This window comes from Trypanosoma melophagium (genome assembly GCF_022059095.1).
Source record: "Trypanosoma melophagium isolate St. Kilda chromosome Unknown ctg26segment0, whole genome shotgun sequence".
Classification (NCBI taxonomy): Eukaryota; Euglenozoa; class Kinetoplastea; order Trypanosomatida; family Trypanosomatidae; genus Trypanosoma; species Trypanosoma melophagium.
The window spans coordinates 414,256-433,380 of record NW_027125157.1 but is presented as its reverse complement, the minus strand read 5'-3'; the positions used below and the strand labels follow the sequence as shown (position 1 = coordinate 433,380).

The 19,125-nt window shown below is 40.3% G+C and overlaps 6 protein-coding genes across 6 annotated transcripts; all 6 read right to left on the bottom strand.

The window, feature by feature from the left end:
• Positions 1-379: 379 nt before the first annotated feature.
• LSM04_003709 (ABC transporter type 1) lies at positions 380-6,502 on the bottom strand (the record flags this gene model as incomplete). The annotated part of the gene is made up of 1 exon (XM_067338044.1): positions 380-6,502. The coding sequence occupies one exon, from the start codon at positions 6,500-6,502 to the stop codon at positions 380-382; it is 6,123 nt and encodes a 2,040-aa protein (XP_067190728.1).
• An 823-nt stretch (positions 6,503-7,325) lies between these two features.
• On the bottom strand, positions 7,326-8,714 carry LSM04_008402 (Protein kinase domain; the record flags this gene model as incomplete). The annotated part of the gene is made up of 1 exon (XM_067338043.1): positions 7,326-8,714. The coding sequence occupies one exon, from the start codon at positions 8,712-8,714 to the stop codon at positions 7,326-7,328; it is 1,389 nt and encodes a 462-aa protein (XP_067190873.1).
• Positions 8,715-9,030: 316 nt separating this feature from the next.
• On the bottom strand, positions 9,031-10,266 carry LSM04_009768 (uncharacterized protein; the record flags this gene model as incomplete). Its single annotated transcript, XM_067338042.1, has 1 exon — positions 9,031-10,266. One exon carries the CDS (start codon positions 10,264-10,266, stop codon positions 9,031-9,033), a length of 1,236 nt encoding a protein of 411 aa, XP_067190924.1.
• Positions 10,267-11,200: 934 nt separating this feature from the next.
• On the bottom strand, positions 11,201-11,770 carry LSM04_005009 (uncharacterized protein; the record flags this gene model as incomplete). Its single annotated transcript, XM_067338041.1, has 1 exon — positions 11,201-11,770. One exon carries the CDS (start codon positions 11,768-11,770, stop codon positions 11,201-11,203), a length of 570 nt encoding a protein of 189 aa, XP_067190772.1.
• Positions 11,771-12,147: 377 nt separating this feature from the next.
• On the bottom strand, positions 12,148-12,914 carry LSM04_009020 (Pleckstrin homology domain; the record flags this gene model as incomplete). Its single annotated transcript, XM_067338040.1, has 2 exons — positions 12,148-12,793; positions 12,838-12,914. The coding sequence occupies 2 exons, from the start codon at positions 12,912-12,914 to the stop codon at positions 12,148-12,150; spliced, it is 723 nt and encodes a 240-aa protein (XP_067190900.1).
• Positions 12,915-13,599: 685 nt separating this feature from the next.
• LSM04_003253 (Kinesin motor domain) lies at positions 13,600-18,828 on the bottom strand (the record flags this gene model as incomplete). The annotated part of the gene is made up of 1 exon (XM_067338039.1): positions 13,600-18,828. One exon carries the CDS (start codon positions 18,826-18,828, stop codon positions 13,600-13,602), a length of 5,229 nt encoding a protein of 1,742 aa, XP_067190712.1.
• Positions 18,829-19,125: the final 297 nt, after the last annotated feature.

Genomic DNA, 19,125 nt, shown 5'->3' with positions numbered 1-19,125 from the left:
AGACAATAAAAAAAATAGAAATAGAAATTGGGTTCTTCATACAGCTCCCATTTCATTTCACCGTACGCAACAAATAAGAAGAATAGAGGAAGACTATCAAACAAAGAGAAAAAAAAGATCAATCAAAAAGTCAAATCCTCTCCCCATATTTACCTCCTCCATCACTCCATTAAAAAAAAGGAAAAAGAAAAAAAAGAATACAATATGAACTCCCCTTTCTATCGCATTATTGTTATTGTTATTATTATTATTATTAGTATTATTATTTCTTTCTTTATTATATATATATATATATATATATATATATATATATATATATATATATATATAATAAAGATACGCCACACCACAGACACATTATCTTGTGTGTCCACACATATTATTCCAATAAACGTTCAAGTTTCCTCTTCATTGCCGTCCACTGTGCAGACTGCGGTCTCACCTCAAGTACCTGCGGTACACTTCCCTTATCCACAACAGCCACACGTGTACACAACGCCTCAAGTGTGTGCAGCTTATGGGCAATAAGCAAAACTGTACAATCACGTAATTCCTCTGCGAGCACACGCTGCACAACAAACTGTACTTCCGCTGCCGCTGCCGCTAATTGCAGTTCATCCAATAAGAGAATCTCCGGTCGGCGTAGTACCGCACGGGCAAGCCACAACAATTGTCGTTGATCCGCTGAAAGCCGCAGAGTCCCGTAGTGATAACGTGATTGTCGATATTGTGATTGATGCAGTGGGGCGTCCAGTCCACCATGTTGTGCGGCGAGAGTATCGAGATTAACACTACGCAGTGCAGACCACAGTGCGGCATCCGAGATATCATTTGTATGTATGACATCTGTGGAAATACATATGGATGTCGTATTTGTATTATTTGTTATATTTATATTTGTATTCATATTTGTATTTATGCCCAAGAGGAGATTACTACGCCATGAGCCTCTTACAATGAGTGGATCTTGCAGTACTAACATAAAGCGACGTCGTAGTGTGGGATACGGAATAGAACGCGTGTCTGCTCCACACATTTGAATACGATCACCCTCGACAACATCCACAAGTCGCAGTAGTACATTAAATAGAGTAGACTTCCCATTACCAGAACGTCCTATAATGCCAAATCGCTCTTTTGGATATATTGTTAAATTCACATGATGCATTACATACGGCAGTGATTCGCGGTATTTTGCTGAGACATTTACAAGTTCCAATACCGGTAATAAAACATTTTTTTTATTTTCAGTTTCTTTTTCTTCTTTTTTCTTCTTCAGTTTTACCTTCTTATTATCTTCTTCCTCTCTATGAATCTCCTTCTCTTCTGTATCCTTATCTTCATTATTATCTTCTCTCATTGTTGTTGAGGTAACTGGAATAATAAGAGGTTCCTCTGGAGCCTTTTGCAAGGCAAACAACTGTTCCACGCTAACAAACTGTAATTGAAAATCCCCGATACTACGACAGAGTCTCGATAGTGTTTGTGAAGTCTGCAAACAACACACAACCGCCACTCCAGCAAAGGCGGGTGTCATTATATAAGAAGCAAACAAAACCCCGAGAAGTGCGGCTGTTGTTGTCATTATAACTGTAATAAACTCTAGTCTCAAACTTACCCAACAGTTTGTCATGTGCCTAATTATACTTGCCGTGTTAGCCACATCCATCGCCTTGCAGTACTCCTCACGTATGGTATCTCTTAATCCCAGACAACGTATAACCGGAGTTCCTTCGAGTACTTCCGATAATATCGTCACAGGACCACGAACAGATTTATTCTCCAAACGACGTAATTGTCGTGAGACTGCCAAGTAACGTTCAATCACATGGTAGAAAAGAAATACTGTAAGAGGAATGATAAGAATAAACCATGGATTTACTACCGCATTAAACAAGGCAATGGCCATCATCTGTAGTAATCCTGTGGCTATAGCATCTAATGATTCCCCAACACTATGATCTGCTGTTTCTTGATCACGACTAAATATAGAAGTTATACTACTACCTGTGTTAACATCAAAATATGATACAGGAGCACGAAACATACGTTCAATAGCCATAAAATGAATGTGATTAATAGACTTACGAACGGCATAGAAAAACATACGCATACGTGGAATAGTACACAATGCCGCTGACATTCCAACTAGAAAGTATAGAAGCAAAAAAACTGTAGGACTTGTTGGCCTTGTAGAGATCCAGAGACTCAGCCACACATCTCTACCAACCTGTAATACGTGTTGAGTAGTATTGCTGAGAATCAGCCATATTATGCTTGGTCCCATAAATGATATAAAACGACGTAATCGCATCTTACTATGTGTAAGATGATTAAACCCCAAAGTATGGGATTTATTACGAGAGTTATTGTTACTACAATCACTATCGTAATCTTCATCACTATCGTCGTCATCGTCATCATCATCATCATCCTCATTATCTGCCTCAGATGAATAAATAGCCACTGGATCCTCACATTCAGTAGAATAGGGATTTGTCATTTGCTGATTCGAATTTGAATCGCCATTCGTACTTTGTGAGTTCTGTAATTTTACCTCTACAACCATTCCATCCTTATAGACTGTAAACAATCGATTAGGTTTTAATTCAGATAGTCCAACATGCGTGGCGAGGATAACGGTACGATTTCTCAAAAGACCATGAAACACCCGTTTAATGATATATGATTGTAAGCGAGCATCCAGAGAAGAAAGAACATTATCAATTATATACACATCGGCCCGTGCATATAATGCCCGTGCTAACGCCACTCGTACTCTTTGTCCAGTAGAGAGTTGTACCCCTTTATCACTCACCACAGACGCATCTCCCTTCTCTAATGCATCAAAGTCCTCCTGCAGGCCACAGGCACGTATAACAGTTTGATACCAACGTGGATTGTACGTATCATCTGCCACAATGTTTGCACGAATGGTATCATTTTGCAGCCACGGTGTTTCCGGGCAGTACACCATACGTCCAAAGACGAAGAAACCATCCATGGAGGATTGCGTCCCATTAAAGTAGGGACATCGAATACGTGTGTTTGTAGAGGAAGTGATGGAAACATTAGCCGACTTAGCATCGGACAGTACGGTCATGGTTTCATCTATTTCCCTCGTAGGTGTTATATGTACACCGATAACATCTGCCGCAGAGCAGCAGCGATTGACTTCGCCCAGTACGGCTAACAACAATGTACTCTTTCCACAACCCACCGGCCCCTGCACTACAACCAGTTCACCAGAGTGTATATGCATATGCACATCACGCAATACGGGAGTTGGTACTTCCCGTGTGTTATCGGACTGCCAGGTGAAGGAACATCCCTGACATATCACCGTTCCGCGGTTCTGAGACCAGTTCGCGGTTAAATCCACCCAAGTCCCAATAAACTCATCCGGTGTCTGCTGCATATAGGCTTGAATACGCCGCAGTGATGTGTATCCACGTGGTACTGCCGTCATTACAGCCGGCCATTCACTCACAGCACTACGCAGAAGATTTAATGCGACGAGTGTTGGGACAACCACACGTGCGGTGAGTGGACCACCGGTGTAATGATATACCGTGTAACATACAGAGGAGAGTAATACACTAAAGACTTCCGTCACACACGCAGCTCTCGCTAATGCCTGTACAATAGTAATATCCCCTTGCGTTTCCTCCTGTCGTGCCATGTGAATACGGTGAAGGTATGCATTTTCTGCTCCCATTGCCTTTACTTGTCGCATAGATGTAACCGCCTCACCCACAATTTCCACACGATCAACCGTACGGGATATACCTTGTTCTTGTGCCGTGTGTACACGCCTTCCAGCCACACGTTGTAATGGAATAGAAAGAAGTATTACTAATAAAGCGGTAATAGTTGAAATAGTTCCTACATGCATATGTAATACATAAAGAGCGGCAATAGCGAAACATGGACATCGCCATGTCTGATGTAATTGAATTAAGGCTTGACTACATCTTGGGGCATCTACAGTGATGAGATTAATTACTTCAGCTTCTGTAAAGGTACGTTGTGCCAAAGGTAATGATAATGTTTTTTCTAATACAAGTGCTTTTATGGCTGTACCGGCTTCTAATGAGGAAAGATATAACTGACTCATATATTCCTGTTGTAATACAGCTCGACTTAACAAGACAAAGAATAGAATTCCACATATATGAAGTGCATTTCCCACATCTACTGCATCTTTTCCCTCCATTATCGTAACAAGATGGTAAATAATAACAGGCATAGTGAGACTTAAAATATCTGAAAGGATACGTAATGGAACGCATGAATAGACAAAACGACGACCACATCGATGATCTAAAAATACTGTAAAGATTCCAACCTCTGTAGATTTTATACTTGACATTAGTTTCTTTTCCATTTCCTCTGATATAGAACTCTCAGCACTCCTATTAGTACTCTTCATTTCATCGTTATCACCATTCTTGTCTTGTTTTGTTCGTAACTCCTCATTTTTCTCATCATGTGCATGTGCTTCATTTTCCCATCCAACAAAAAAACACATAAAAGTTTTACCAAGTATCCAGTAGACAGATATAACAAATAAACGGACTGTATTCTCAAAAAAGGAAAGTTTGGGTCGTTTAGGTCTTAATTTCGCACTTGTTAATACACGAGGCTGACTAATCGTTACAAATGTCTTATCATCTGAACTCTCTTCCTCATCATTATTATCATTATTATTATTACTTGTACCAAAATCAAGAGATCCTCCAATACTATTACCACTATTGAGATCTGTTTTCCGTCTTCTTCCATACCACTCTCCACGATTCACCCACAATTGCCATGCTGGAAGAGAAATCTTCTGTAAAGAGGTGAAATCTTCAGGAAGAGAGGGAAGAAAACGTTCATGTCTAAGAATATCTCTATTAATTACACTAAAACTCATCAGTGGATTAAGCCAACTATACGTTACCCGATCAATCCATCCAGCATCTTCAAGAGATGGAAAAACATTTCCAGGACGAAATTCATCTTGCTTATCAGTAAAAGGATCATACAACACCCGCTCTCCAACAGGCTGAGTAGTAGTATTCATAGTACCATATGAACGTGGAAGAGCAAGACTACGATTCATTTTTAGTTTACTTGGTTTTCGTTTTTTGTCACTATTTTTTGACTCACCCCTAGTGTTATCAAGTATATCACTATCATTATTACTATGATCTTCACTACTATCATGATCTAGTGTAAGCGGGTCAACGAAGGAAGAATTCCCACAACACATAGAATCAAAAAAACAATCACTGTCATTTCTTTCAAGAAATAATTTTTTACAACGGTGTTGAGGGAAACGTCGATGTGAGTCTGGAAATGCTATAGTCATATCTGGAATACCCATAGTACAGGTGAGTTCTTCCTCTTCTTCCTCCTCTTCCTCATCATCACTATTGTTATTATTATTATTATTATTATTATTATTATTATTATTATTATTATTATTATTTCTCTTTTTCCTTTTTCGTGCTGCTTCAAGAGCAATTTCCCATTCCTCACCACATAGAGGACATCTTCTATAGCCATCAGGGACACCAAGTTCCTGTACTCCGAGAAGTGCATCCAACACTCGTTGAAAACTCACCGCGAGACAACAGACGAGAATGATAAGAAATATAGTAGTAGTATAAAACACAATCGTTTCTAATCTCGCACTATATGGAATCATGTACGTTTCTTCTTTTAACTCTAATTGTGAGTCGGGTAATGCTCGATTTTTGGATGATGCGGTCTGGTTAAACACATGATATGTAACACCTCCATTTGCATGTATTTTTACAAATGGAACATATGGATAAGGAAATGCAGAAGAAATATAAGAAAGCCATAAAAATACTTCAAAAGAAGGTGGCTCATGTTGTATAAACCATACAAGTTCCATCACACCACATATAAGCTGCAATAAAGCAAAATGACCAGTAAGTCTACCTCCTGTAATAATTACAAGAACGAAAAGGGATGCCATTATATAAACATAATAGTACATCAATAGTGATAAAGGAGACGCTTCCCATGCGAAAAATAAATCTTCAGCCCGTTCCATCACTAATTTTTTCTGTTGGTAGTCAAGACGAAAAAGGGGATTATTGTAGTTTGAACTTCCCCATGGAAAGTGTGTGGAATCTACTACCCAAATGCTGACTGCCCGTGTTCCATTTGGGTCATGTACAGTAAGCGGTTTTACCAGATCATCCACAGGTTGGAACCAGAGTGATCGAATTGTGAGTGGAAAGAGTAGAATAATGAGAAGGATTCCAAGATGAAACAGATGATATCCTATGAAAAGGGCAACACCAAATTTGGAGCATAATTGATATGAATACAGAAGTTTCCGTAAAGTATCTCTTATACTAAACTGCACAGATAATGATGGGTTCTCTCTTTCTGAGATTGTGCGAAAGAATGGTTCTCGTTCATCCTCATCCTGTGCAGCAGCGGCAGCAGCACTCACAGAGGAACTCTTGGAAGAAGGCATTCAATACACTAAAGCAACTCTTCACACTGCTGGTCAATATAACCCAGATTCTGTTCTCTTTATAAATAAATATATATATATATATATATATATATATATATATATATATGCATACAGAGAAATAGAAAAACAAAGAAAAAGAAAGAAAGAAAATTAATTGAGTAATTAATTAAAGGTAATACTTTAATTCGTGGTGGTATTTCAGTTCTTTAAATTACCCTATCAAATCAGAGTGTACTCGTTTTACGCCTCCCTCAATTCCGAACACTGAAAAGCACGCGGTGTACAAAAAAAAACTATTTATAAACATTGTTGCCTTTCTTCTTTTCTTTTTTGTTTATTTCTTTCTTTGTTTGTTTTCCTCCCCACTAATGAGTGGTAAATAATACATAATAACGTGTGTTCACACGCAATGGAGGTGTGGGTAGGATGTCTCTATTGCCCCCGAATAAAGATAAAAGAAAAAAAAACACACAGCAAAACAACAAAAATAGATCCGCCGTGGATCGGAAAATAGAGGAATAACGTCCTCAAGTAGAAAAAGTAGAATAGTTAAGTAAGAGAACGTAGAAAAGGTGGAAAAAAACACCTGCAAACACCAGCAACACCACTATTTCAATCATCTTCCTCTTCTTCATCTTCCTCCTCCTCCTCCTCCTCAATGATGATCAACTTACCACAAGAAGAAATAACAGTCAGAAGCAAAAGCAGCAGTATACACACAAACGTACACACGCAAAGAATCAACAAGAATAACAGCCAAAGATTTAAAAACGAAAAAAAAAAAAGAAAAAAAAACGCACTCTTACGCACAAAAAACAAATTACTCCATCTCTCCTAGTATCCATGGGTGTTGCATAAGCTCTTCTACTGTTGGCCGCTGCTCTGGATCACGCACAAAGCACTTTCGCATAAAATCCAAACACCCCGCCGTTGCCTCCTCCTCTGGAATCTCCGTTGGCCCCTCCGTTGACTGCGCAATCATCATAATAGCCGCCGGTGCATTTACTTTACTTGGCCACGGTGGCTTCCCCGTCAACATCTCCGCCACCGTGCAGCCGACGGACCAGACGTCTGCCTTGTAACTGTACCCCCCGCCCTCCCCCGTCACATCCACCACCTCCGGGGCCATCCAGTACGGCGTCCCAATAACAGTGCGGCTCTGCGCCACCGCATCCGACAGCCGCCGCGCCGCGCCAAAGTCGACGAGTTTGACTTGCGCCTCCAGTTTTGGATCACTTGAGGTGTCGACGAGAATGTTGTCGCCCTTAATATCGCGGTGAATGATGCGTTGGGAGTGGAGGTAGAGAAGGCCGGCAAGGAGTTGCCGCGTCCAGCGACGGACGACATCGTGTGGGAGTGGTTTAAACTTCTTTACGAGTGAGGAGAGGGAGCCACCGCCTATGTATTCCATAAACATGCATATAGTGTTATTAGAACCATCATACATGACACCTTTAAAAGTACAAAGATTTTTGTGATGAAGGCGCTGCATCATATTGATTTCCCGTGAAAGTGATACAAGTTCCTTGGCACTAAACACACCCGTTTTTCCCCCAATCTCCACACATTTTACAGCATGAAAAGATCCATCATTAAGTAGTCCCAAATAAACCGAACCGTATGTTCCACGACCAATAAGAAGACCACGACGCCATGTACTAAGTTCTGCTGCATTACTAGTTTGCAGCATCTCTGGTGTAATACCATCTGCACCTAATGTGGCCCACGCACTATACTTCTCTTCCTCCTCTGGTGTTGCACGTAGTGTGCCATCATCATCCAAGCTGTCGTGTACTTCTTCTTCTTTCTTTACTCCCGATGATGCTCCTTGTTGAATAGGTGGTAATCGTGAGGGCGCATTAAGTGAGGGTGCTCTATTATGAATACTACTGTTACTGTTATTGCTAACACTACCCGTGCTATTCGTTGTAGCATGATTCGCAAGAGCATTATAATGCGCCTTAACACCGCCAATGGGGTCCCCCAATCCAAAAGTTGCAGTAGCCCTTGCCTCGTTTTGTTTTAATGGAGATATCTTCTCATTATTTGAGTTCCTACGGGTTGCAGAAGGAGTCGCTTTCTTTTTAGTACCACACTTGGAGCAGAACTTAGCAGTGACCTTGTTGAACTGTGCTCCACAGTGATGACAGAGCATATCACTCATTCCATGCTTTCTGCCTACATCACCACTACTAACATCCCCTGACATTCACAGACGATACCTGCACAGTGAGAGACAGCTTGTACCCTAGATCTACTTCTAGTTAAAAATCAGAGAAGAAAAAAAAAAGAGAAGGACTAGAGAAAAGAAAAGAAAAAAGGAATTTATTTTTCTGTAATGGAAACTTATAGTTGATCCATTAACTCTCACCGTTGAGATTGAGGAATACACACAGCGAGACACAGGCGGACAGACAGAGAGAGAGAGAGAGAGAGATCTATATTAAAAAATAACGATAACGGATTTTATACACTCTTATTTCCCCCCACTTCAATACACACACATGTAATATATATATATATCGCTATGATTCTTTGCTTTCCAATTCCGCCTCATTGTATCGCTGTAAAACACACATAGCATGTCGCCACTGCATCATCTCCCGCTGCCCCAAAACAACTCCACTATTGCGTTTGCGATTCAATTCTTCTTGTAACTCCCGTGCCCTCTCCGCTTCTTCTCTTGTCGGAGTGAAGGTCTCATGACACGCCGTGATCTGCGCTGGACGCAGTGCCAACTTACCATCGAAGCCGAGTACACGGGAGTAACAGAGATTACGACGGAATCCACTCGTGTCTGCGGTATCTCTGAAAGGACCATCTAGTACAAACATCCCATGCGCTCTAGCCGAAAGTATCACCTGACAACTGCTATGCGCTAGTGGTAGATAGCGTAGAAGATCTAGTTCCATGGTATTATCACCATTACTACCATTATTATTATTATTATTATTATTATTATCACTTTTGTTGTTGTTATTGCTATTATCCTTCTTGTCTTCACCTGGCATCATCGTCATCATATGTGTTAAATGCAAGTTCCGTGTCATTTCCTGCGTATCCATAACGGCGTAGTGATAACATCCCTGAGAGCAAATCTCTGCGGCCTGCACAACAGAGCGTGGGGTGTCAAAGAAAGCCCACAGGCGATGATTGGGATGTATATATTCCTCCACTACTGCATGTGTGTTTCTTGATACTGCTGGTAGTGCCACACCCTCAATGCGTTTACCCAGCAGTGCAACCATTTCCATGTCAAGAATACCATTCACTGGGTCCAGTTCAGGAGAGTTTACACGAACAACGTAACGAACACCCTCCTTTTCCTTTTCCTTCTCATCCGTGTTATCGTGTGATGTTTTCGCTATTGCTTGACTCTCATTAGATTCCAGGAACTGCAAGATAGACTCACGTGCCTCCCCTCCATGTACATTGCAATTAGTTAAATCAAACATAATAACATCCGCCGTAATGGGATGTCGCTTCTGTCTTCGGCACATACCGGCAATTCCAGAGGCGGGAATCAAAAGCACACTTCGTGGACAGGCGTCAGGATTACAACGAATACGACGCTTGTTAGAAGTATCGCATGCCACACTGTTTACCATCTTCTCATTATTTCCAGATGAAGCCGCAAATGTGTTAGAAATTCTTTCATCATCTTTTTTATCACACCACAATTCATATTCTATTTGCATTTGCCGTAGTCGTTCAGCGATTCTACTGAAGGTACTACGCAGACGTGGATTAAAGTGTCGCATGGATGTCGTCTTGTGTACTGCTCTTTGCTTCCACTGATGATGTTGTTTTTGTTGTATTTGTTGGTGTTATTACAGTGCCTTGTGTTCAAGTGAAGGAGGAAACAATAGAAAGAAAGAGAAATAAAAAGAAACACTATGGATCAAAACAACAAAGGGATTTACGAAGTATTGTCAATGTACATCCTCTTTGTTTATCGCTCTTTTTTTTTTGTTTCAACCTCGTTCTCCCCCATTCCTCGTTCCCACTTCTTTTTTTTTTTTGTTCCACTTAGCTTCTCATATCCCCGTAAGAAAGAAGCATATAATCAAACTAAGGTTCCATTAGAGCGTCGTTCTTCTTACACCAAGTAGGTTTAATATCATCGCAAGAAAGCAGCAGGGGCATTGCCGATATCGCTCAAGAGCATATTAGTGTACTAACGCCATGAAGCAACTGTGTAGAATGCGTCAAACGCACCCCATAAATTGTGTATTATTTCTTTGTTTTGTTCGTCTCCTAAGAAGGAGAAATATGGTAGTGTCAGAAAGAACTATCCTTGGAACTCAGTGAACCCTATTATACATATATATATAATATTGTGTGTGTGCTATATGAAAGCAATATAGGCAGCAGGATCGATCAAGACGGCGACAAGGTAACCATTGTCTAGATAAAGGCAAACAATAACAGTAATACAAAGACATGTAAACTTTCAAGTTATTGCGATTCTTCGTACTGCTGTTATTATAATTGATTTTATTCAAGATGTGTCTTGTTCCCTCGTGTAAACTCCGTTGGCCTCTCTCCTTCCCCCAATCACGTCTCTAACTAGAGAATGGAAGTAGTACACAAAACCAACTGTTTCTCTCTCTCTCTCTCTCTCTCTCTCTCTCTCTCTCTCTCTCTCTCTCTCTCTCTCTCTCTCTCTCTCTCTCTCTTTGTTTCTTTCTTTGTTTACAATAATAATCTTCCGTCATGACGCCTCAGTAGTGGTACAGTCATGACTCTTTCTTCTTCCCGATCCTCTTCTTGTTTTTTCAGCTGTACATTTATCCTCTTGTAATCATCCTCTTCTTCTTCCCCAGCTGAGTACCTTCTTCTTCTTCTTTCCATGTACTGTGTTCCTGGACGTATTACCGGCTCTGGTGGGAGCAGCAGTGATCCCAATAACACATCTCCACTCTCAGTGTTGTTTATGACACTTCCACGCACATCTCGACGTTTGTGGCCCGCGGCGGGAATTCCCTGCAGTAAATAATCGAGAAGTGTGCGGGGAACACCAGCACTATTTGGGTGTATGGATGCATACGCCTCTGCTTGCTGCTGTTGGTGTTTTCTGGCGGGGAAGTTGAGATATGTGATGTCCAGCACGTACTGTGTTTCATTTTGTGTACTCCCCAGTTTACGCGGGCGGGTGTCGCTGCGGAGAAACTCCCACGAAGACAATTCCACGTCTGCAGTGCTGCTGCTGGGGGTTACAACGCCGTTGGATGTACTTTCAACACCTCCACAGATGGCAGACATTTCCCCTCCTACATGCAGGGAATTGGAACTAATATATATATATATATATATATATATATATATATATATATATATATATATTGATTATATATGGATATGGAATAGGACTAAGGAGAGAATAAAAAGAATAAAGGGACGAAAAAGGAAGATTTAACCTTGAATGGAAGCAAGAGAAGGACTGTGAGTCTCTACAAACAAACAAACAAAACAAAATCACAACAGTAACAAGAAGAAGACCCATAAAAAATGAAAAATCCCGTAATTTAGTCACTAGTACCAATATTACCCGTGTTGAAACTCGATAGAAAACCTGGTATACATTTCCTTACCTATAAAAATATAGATATATAAATATAAATATATATATTCGCTTTAGTTTAAAAAATAACTTGTACCATTTTTTCAAACAAATGCGTATCCTCTTCCTCCCCTACAGTATCCCCAACAACAGCTTGAATAGCTGTTCTCCACTCACCCAACTCGTGAGCGTGCATAACAGAGAATATAAAGGCACGTTGTTTCTTAGTATTATTACTATTATTATTATGACCATTATGGTTATTACCATTACCATTAGTAGTACCTCCCTCTGCAGGACGTTCGCCATCCACATGAATCCCAAAACTAGAAGGCAATTTAGCATCATTCCCTGGATCAACAAGTTTGGCGTTGATCAAATCAATAACACCCTGTGGTCTACCTTCTTTCATACTTTCTTGTGAATCAAAATAGTACAATTTGCAGTTTTTAAGTATACAGTAACGTTTCTGATTACTGTACGGCCAACTTGGCTGTTGTTTCAAAAAAAAAAAAACTTCCTTATGTACTTTCGCAGGGATCACCTTCGCCTTTGAATGATTAGGGGATTGAAACAACTGTTGTCCAATATCTTTTCCATTTCCCGTGGATATTCCTTTCTTTCCTGGTGAACCATTTCCTGTTTTTGACACCACATTGCCAGTATTCGCTGACGTTATTCCTTTAATTAGTGCTGTTGATGTTGTTGTGGGAACCGCAGCGGATCTTATGGCGGTTGTGGTTTGCTGTGGTTTATTTGTTTGGAGAACGGCGGGTGGCGGTAAATCATCATCGGAGTCGTCCAACGTGATGGCGGGCCGCGGTGGTGGGAGTTAAATATCATCATCAGAGTCCATTTGTGTTTTTTTTTCTTCTTTTTTCCCTTTTTTTGTTAGTCTGATTGGAGTACACATGCAGGTAAGAGAAGTGAGACCGTATTGTGGAAGACGGATATATATATATATATATATATATATATATATATATATATATGAATGAAATAATAAAAAGAAATAATAATACATCAAAAGAAAAAAAGAAGGGAAAGAAGAGGAAAGCCGGGTAAGTGCCATAGAGAGATAGATAGAGTGAAGATAAATGATAAGACAAATACACAGAGAAAGAAAAGCAAAGAAATAAATAAACACCAGCGTGAACTGCAGGTGCAATAATAACAATAATAATAACACAAGCATACTGGAAAAAAAAGGAAAAGATGTGTGTGCGTGTGTGTGTGTGTATTGCGATGAAGATAGGGAAAAAAAAGGAAAAGGAAACTCAAATACTGAGAAATAATACTCTCAACAAGCGAAACACAACAGTGTATCCGTCATGGTAAATAGAAAAAAAAAGATAATCACAAAGAAAAGATAAAACAAAACAAAACACATAGACAGAGAGAAAGAAAGAGAGAGAGAAAGGCAAAAAGAAGCAATAATAACAATAATAATTATAATTATAGTAACACAAAGAGAAATAGATATAATTAAATGAAGAGAATAAGAAGGAAAAATGCATATGATGTTTCACTTCTATTCCATATCAGCGAGAAAGTATGGAATACCATCAAAGCAAACAGCAGAGTGATGATATCCTTCTCGCACTGTACCGAAAGCCTCTTTCGACACACCTGCACCGGCATCTGAATGCTCCACACTATCCCCAACACCGATATGATTAACATCCTCATCATCCTCATCATCCTCATTATCATCCTCTGTATTTAAGGGGCCATACATTCCCGGGTAATTCTGTACTTGTCGGTGTGCCTCCTGTAGTGTTTTCCACCAATGCGCCCACTGCCAGAGAGTCCACGGCACAACCGCCCCGCACATTCCCCGACACAAACCGGGAGTTGCACGCACTGGACCTCGCAGAGTGTAAACAGTGCCAGTACGATTATGCTGCAAGTCAATAATATCTCGAGCCTCACGTAGGACATCTTTAATGTGTGATCCTCGAATGAGTTCACTCTCTGAGAAACTGTATAGAAGTTCAGCTTTAATATCTTCGGCATCAAATATTTGCTGTCGCACTCGTGCACGTGTTTTTTTTCGAACGGTGTATAATTGTTGCATACGTAAGAGTAAGGATTCAAAATCACTTCCCTCTCCTGTTCCTCCATCCTTAAGATTAGATGAACTGGATATCATTCCTAATTGATTTAACATGCCACTAGCAGCAATAATGGGTTTTGAAAATCGTGCACGTGGTGAGTGGGGAGAAGAACCACCTCCATTATTTAATAATCCACCCATACCAGCAATAGAGTTTTCTTCAAAGTAGAAACGAACATGCATACTACTAGCATATCCAAGAGATGGTATTCCAATTCCACGTAGAAGTACTGGATCCGCTATTGCACCATTATGACTACGTAATAATACATGTGGTAGATGTTCATATGTCACAACATGTATACCACCTAATAACGCCCCTTCCGCCGCATCTTCATTACTGTGTAAGGATGAAATCACTGGGAGTGTAAGACCTGACAGAGCTGCCACAATACACTCCACAGACTCTGTGCGGGTGGAAGTGGCGATAATTTGTTTAGGAAAGTGAAATATAATAGTACCACTCCCTTCCTCACAAGCAGCCATGCAGTCCGTTGGAAGTAATAGTTCTCCACCACAGTCGAGACGTCTCGACACTACGGCATTCCGCACTGCCGCACTTTCACCACCGCCGGAGACAAGCGAACGTCCATTGAATATGGTATTAATCTCTGCCGTACGAGGGGTACCAGGACGCATAGAATCTTTCACCTTTGAGTTTCCCTCTTGTAATGGAACTCGTTGTTGTTGTTGCTGTTGTGTGGTATTTACAGAAGTAGTGGGACGAACCCCATGCAATTCCATTCCAATTACAGGAACAGAGGGAGTTAAGGTTCCAAATCCATTACTCCATGATGACCTTCGCAAAAAATCTTCTGCTTCAATAACATGCAACATAATACGCAGTTGGGGTTCACCAAGTGGAATAGAAATAATACGCCGTTCCCGCACCCTCTCACTATTTGCATACGTACGCTGTGAGAACTCTAGACAGTAGGAAGATGCATCTTTTGGGGGATGTACAAGTCTCAAGTATCCCCATAAAACTTCACTATTATTTATGTTTCGTGTTGTATACACTGCGGGAGTTGAGGATCGTGGCATCAAAAGTTCACTTACACGCATCCTTGGACACACCACCGCGCAGTAAATTCCCTCATGCAGCAGTTTCTCCACACTCATCTCTTGTAGTGTTGCCTCATCTTCATAACATCCAATAAGGGTGTGTAGACTTTTCACCTCATCCCCATTGGATAGTGTAAAGGGAATAGTTGCAACCGGAGACTTCTGTGTTTCTGTCCCTTTATTATGCGAACTCTTATTATTATTATTATTATTATTATTATTATTATTATTATTATTATTATTATTATTATTATTATTATTATTATTATTATTATTATTAATATTACGCGCTCGCTGTTCTCTCGCGGTGGCCAGTGTATCTAACAGCCACTTCACATCCACTGGCCCTGCGTCTGCCGGACAAGCCACCGCCCTGGCCTCATCTGGTGCAACTCCATTAGCCTCCAACAACCAGCGAAGGGACTGTGGGCGGAGTAAAATACCCTCCATCATTTCAATTTCAATACAAAACGAAAGAAAAAGTTCTTGTCGTACAACACGAGCCCATAATCCTTCCAATATTTCATCACATCGTACAAAACAAGTTGACTCTTCTCGAAGGTAAGACATTTCTTTCGAGAGAAGAAGTTGTTCATGATAAAGTTTCTCCGTTTCTTCATCCAAGTCAGTACCCTCTACATAAAGTCGAGGACTATTCCCAGCTTTTGCCGCTTTCTTTTCCAGTTCCTGCAGCTGTTTATCTAAACAATGTTCCAAATCACTTTGAAGTCCAATACGTTGACGAATCGCTCGTATGCCTTCTAAAATTAATAATTTTTCTTTTGCGTATGCAGTAATTTCAGAAGAAATATCTTTAAGACGTTGTTTAATCGCCATAGCGTGAGCATCACGCAATACAGGTTGACTATTTTCTTCTGCAAGCCTTGCATTAAGAAAACAAAGTTGTTCAATACTTCTTTGCATAATTTCAATATTTTCCTCCCGCATCCGCTTAAAATTCTCAACATAACATTCCCATTCCCATTGAATTGCTGCTACCTCACGTTTTAAAACTTCTTCTTGTTTTCGGTAACTATACATATGTTGATCTACAAGCTTTTTTATTATATTCTCACGTCTTTTGCGATGTGAAGTTACTCTCTGTGAAAATGAAGTATTATCCATTCCAGTATAATGTTCCTTCTCATCACGACTAAGATATGCAAGTCGTACTTCCGCACATAACTGTTTATATTCTTCCTCCGCTTGATTATACGCCTCTACACGTTCCTCCGTATCAGGATCATTTAGATCTTCAAACAAGGCAACTAATTTATCTCCGGCGTTGACAAAACTGTGTCTCCGTACACTAGTATGCCGTACTTGTTCAGCAAACTTAAGAGAACTGATGGCTTCCTCTGCAGCGCATGGTGTTACATGCACAAGCAATAGTACATGTCCCCATTGTAAACAAGGGCGTAGAAGACGAGTAAGTTTGGAGTCTCTATACGGAATATGACTTGAACGTTGATAAAGCGCTAAAAGTACTGCTGAGAGAGCTGACAGGGATTTGTTAATAAACTGTGCCTCACGAAGAGCAGTTCCCTCAACCTTTGTCTCCTTCACTCGCTCTGAACCGGCAAGATCGACCATTGCAACATATGAATAGATACTTCGTACTCCTCCTCCTCCTCCTCCTCCTCCACTATTAACACTACTAGGGTTATTACCCATAATAGTAGTACTATTATTGCTAGTATTATTGGTAGTAAAAACGGTATGATTACTCTCACCTTTACTATTGCCCGAATCCTGAATGTCCACCACATCAAAACGCAGCTGTAGAATATAGATAGCATGAGAGCGAGAACTTGTATCATTACGTTGATGTCCTTTGGTAACACGATTACGTGAGGCAAGATCATAACAGCGGCGGAGATCCTCTACACATAATATGGGTATGCCACCACCACGAAAGGGAATATTCCCAGAATTATTATTATTATTATTATTATTACGTACTACAGGGGTAGGAGGATTATTCATTGCCTGACAGAACGCATCGAGACCACCAATATCTCCAAAGTTTGGGATAACTCGCCTAGCAGGATCCATAAGGTCGTGAAACTCATCCATGTATAACTCAATACCGTAAAAAACAATATCCTGCAATGTTAGAGAGAAACTACCACTACTTTCTTTATCTGAGAATTTCTCTTTTATACCACTAGCACAACTACCGGGAGGTATCTTTACTTGAACATCCTCCTTGCTGAGTGTAATAGATTCTCCCCGTCGCTCTAGTAGAACTAATACAAGTCGTGGAAGAAGTCCCATCATGTCATTTCCACCTACTGTTTTCCACATATTATTTCCATCATTTCTAGATTTAGACGATTTCTCTTTTTGTTCCTGAGCTGAAGCAGAGTCCATTAAACCTGGCCAATCAATATCTGTTAATGAAACATTAGATGAAAATGAACCAGCTGTCATATCTGTCCCTCGCTCTGGGGTACATGTTGCGATTGGTTGTTGCTGTTGTTGTTGTTCTTTTCCTCCAGTTCGCAATGGTGTAAACACTACACCATCAGCATGTGAACTACCTCTTGTTGTACTATTAAGGTGACTACCTTGCAAGTGTTCACTGTTAAGAGGACGTCTATTCATACTCCTGCTTCGACTTCTCCTTCCGCTTTTATCATCACTCCTTCCTCTGGAACCTGATGAAATCCCATTATCTACACATACATCACTTTCCCGTTTCTTTTTATGCTTGCCATTGGTAGATCCCATCATACTATACGTCTTACCACTTCCTGTAGGTCCATAGCAAATTATGCCAACACTTTGTGCCAGTAAAGCCATGTCTACAAAATCTAATACACTCTCTTCAAATATTTCTTCTTGTGTCGCATCTTCATCGTGAATAAAATCAAAAGTAAAGTGCTCTTCCCGTCCACTAACTTCAGATAATCTGGGGGATGTTTCAAGCACAATTGATGAAGCAGTCCGTCTTCCTGTTTGCGAAAAAATGGGGGCACTTCTATTACGTGAGACAGATCTATGATAATCACGCGGGGTTTCTCTTCCAGGTGGAAATCTAGGTGGTAACATTACTATATCTTTCAATGGGGAAACACCTGAGATTTTGCTTTTACTCTGAGATGCCGTTAATCCAGATGAACACCGCGGTGCAGGAGATTCATACAGTGATGGGGACGTGGTGCCGCATAGGTTAGCTGGACGTCGTGGAGACGCATTATTATTATTATTATTATTATTATTATTATTATTCTCGAACGAGGCTTTGGTAATACGTACGACGAGGTTCTGCTGATCAAGACACCACACACGGCGCCGCTCACGCGTATCCCCCAGATATGAGAGTGTAGGTCTTGTGCGTATATGCACTACAGGTACTCCTGCGCCGTGCCCAAGTAATGATACCTGTCGTTTGGCTATAATGGATTGGAATAAAGAACGATCTGTTGCTGTGACGGAAGTTATGGTTGAAATGGTTGTTGTTGTTGTTGTGGCGGTGGCGGTGGTGGTTGGTATTATATTAGTAGTAGATGGGACGGCTGTTCCAAGCGATAGCTCCAACATAGAGATATCATCCTCCGCACTGTGTCCAGACATTGTACAAATACTAAAAAGGAAAGAAAGAAAGAATTGAAAAATGGGATGTGTGGTGTGCAGCTATGCAACCCATACACCCACTTACTTGAGAGTGGCTTCTTTTTCTTTTTTTTTTGTTTCTTTTTCTCTTTTCGCTTGTTCTTCTTCTGACCTACCCCCGAATGAATATATGTAAATATATATATATATATATATATATATATATATATATATATATATATATTTCTTTTTTCGTGTTTTAACAGTAGTTCGAAGAAGAAATAAAAATAAGCAAAAATGATGGATGTAAATATATGT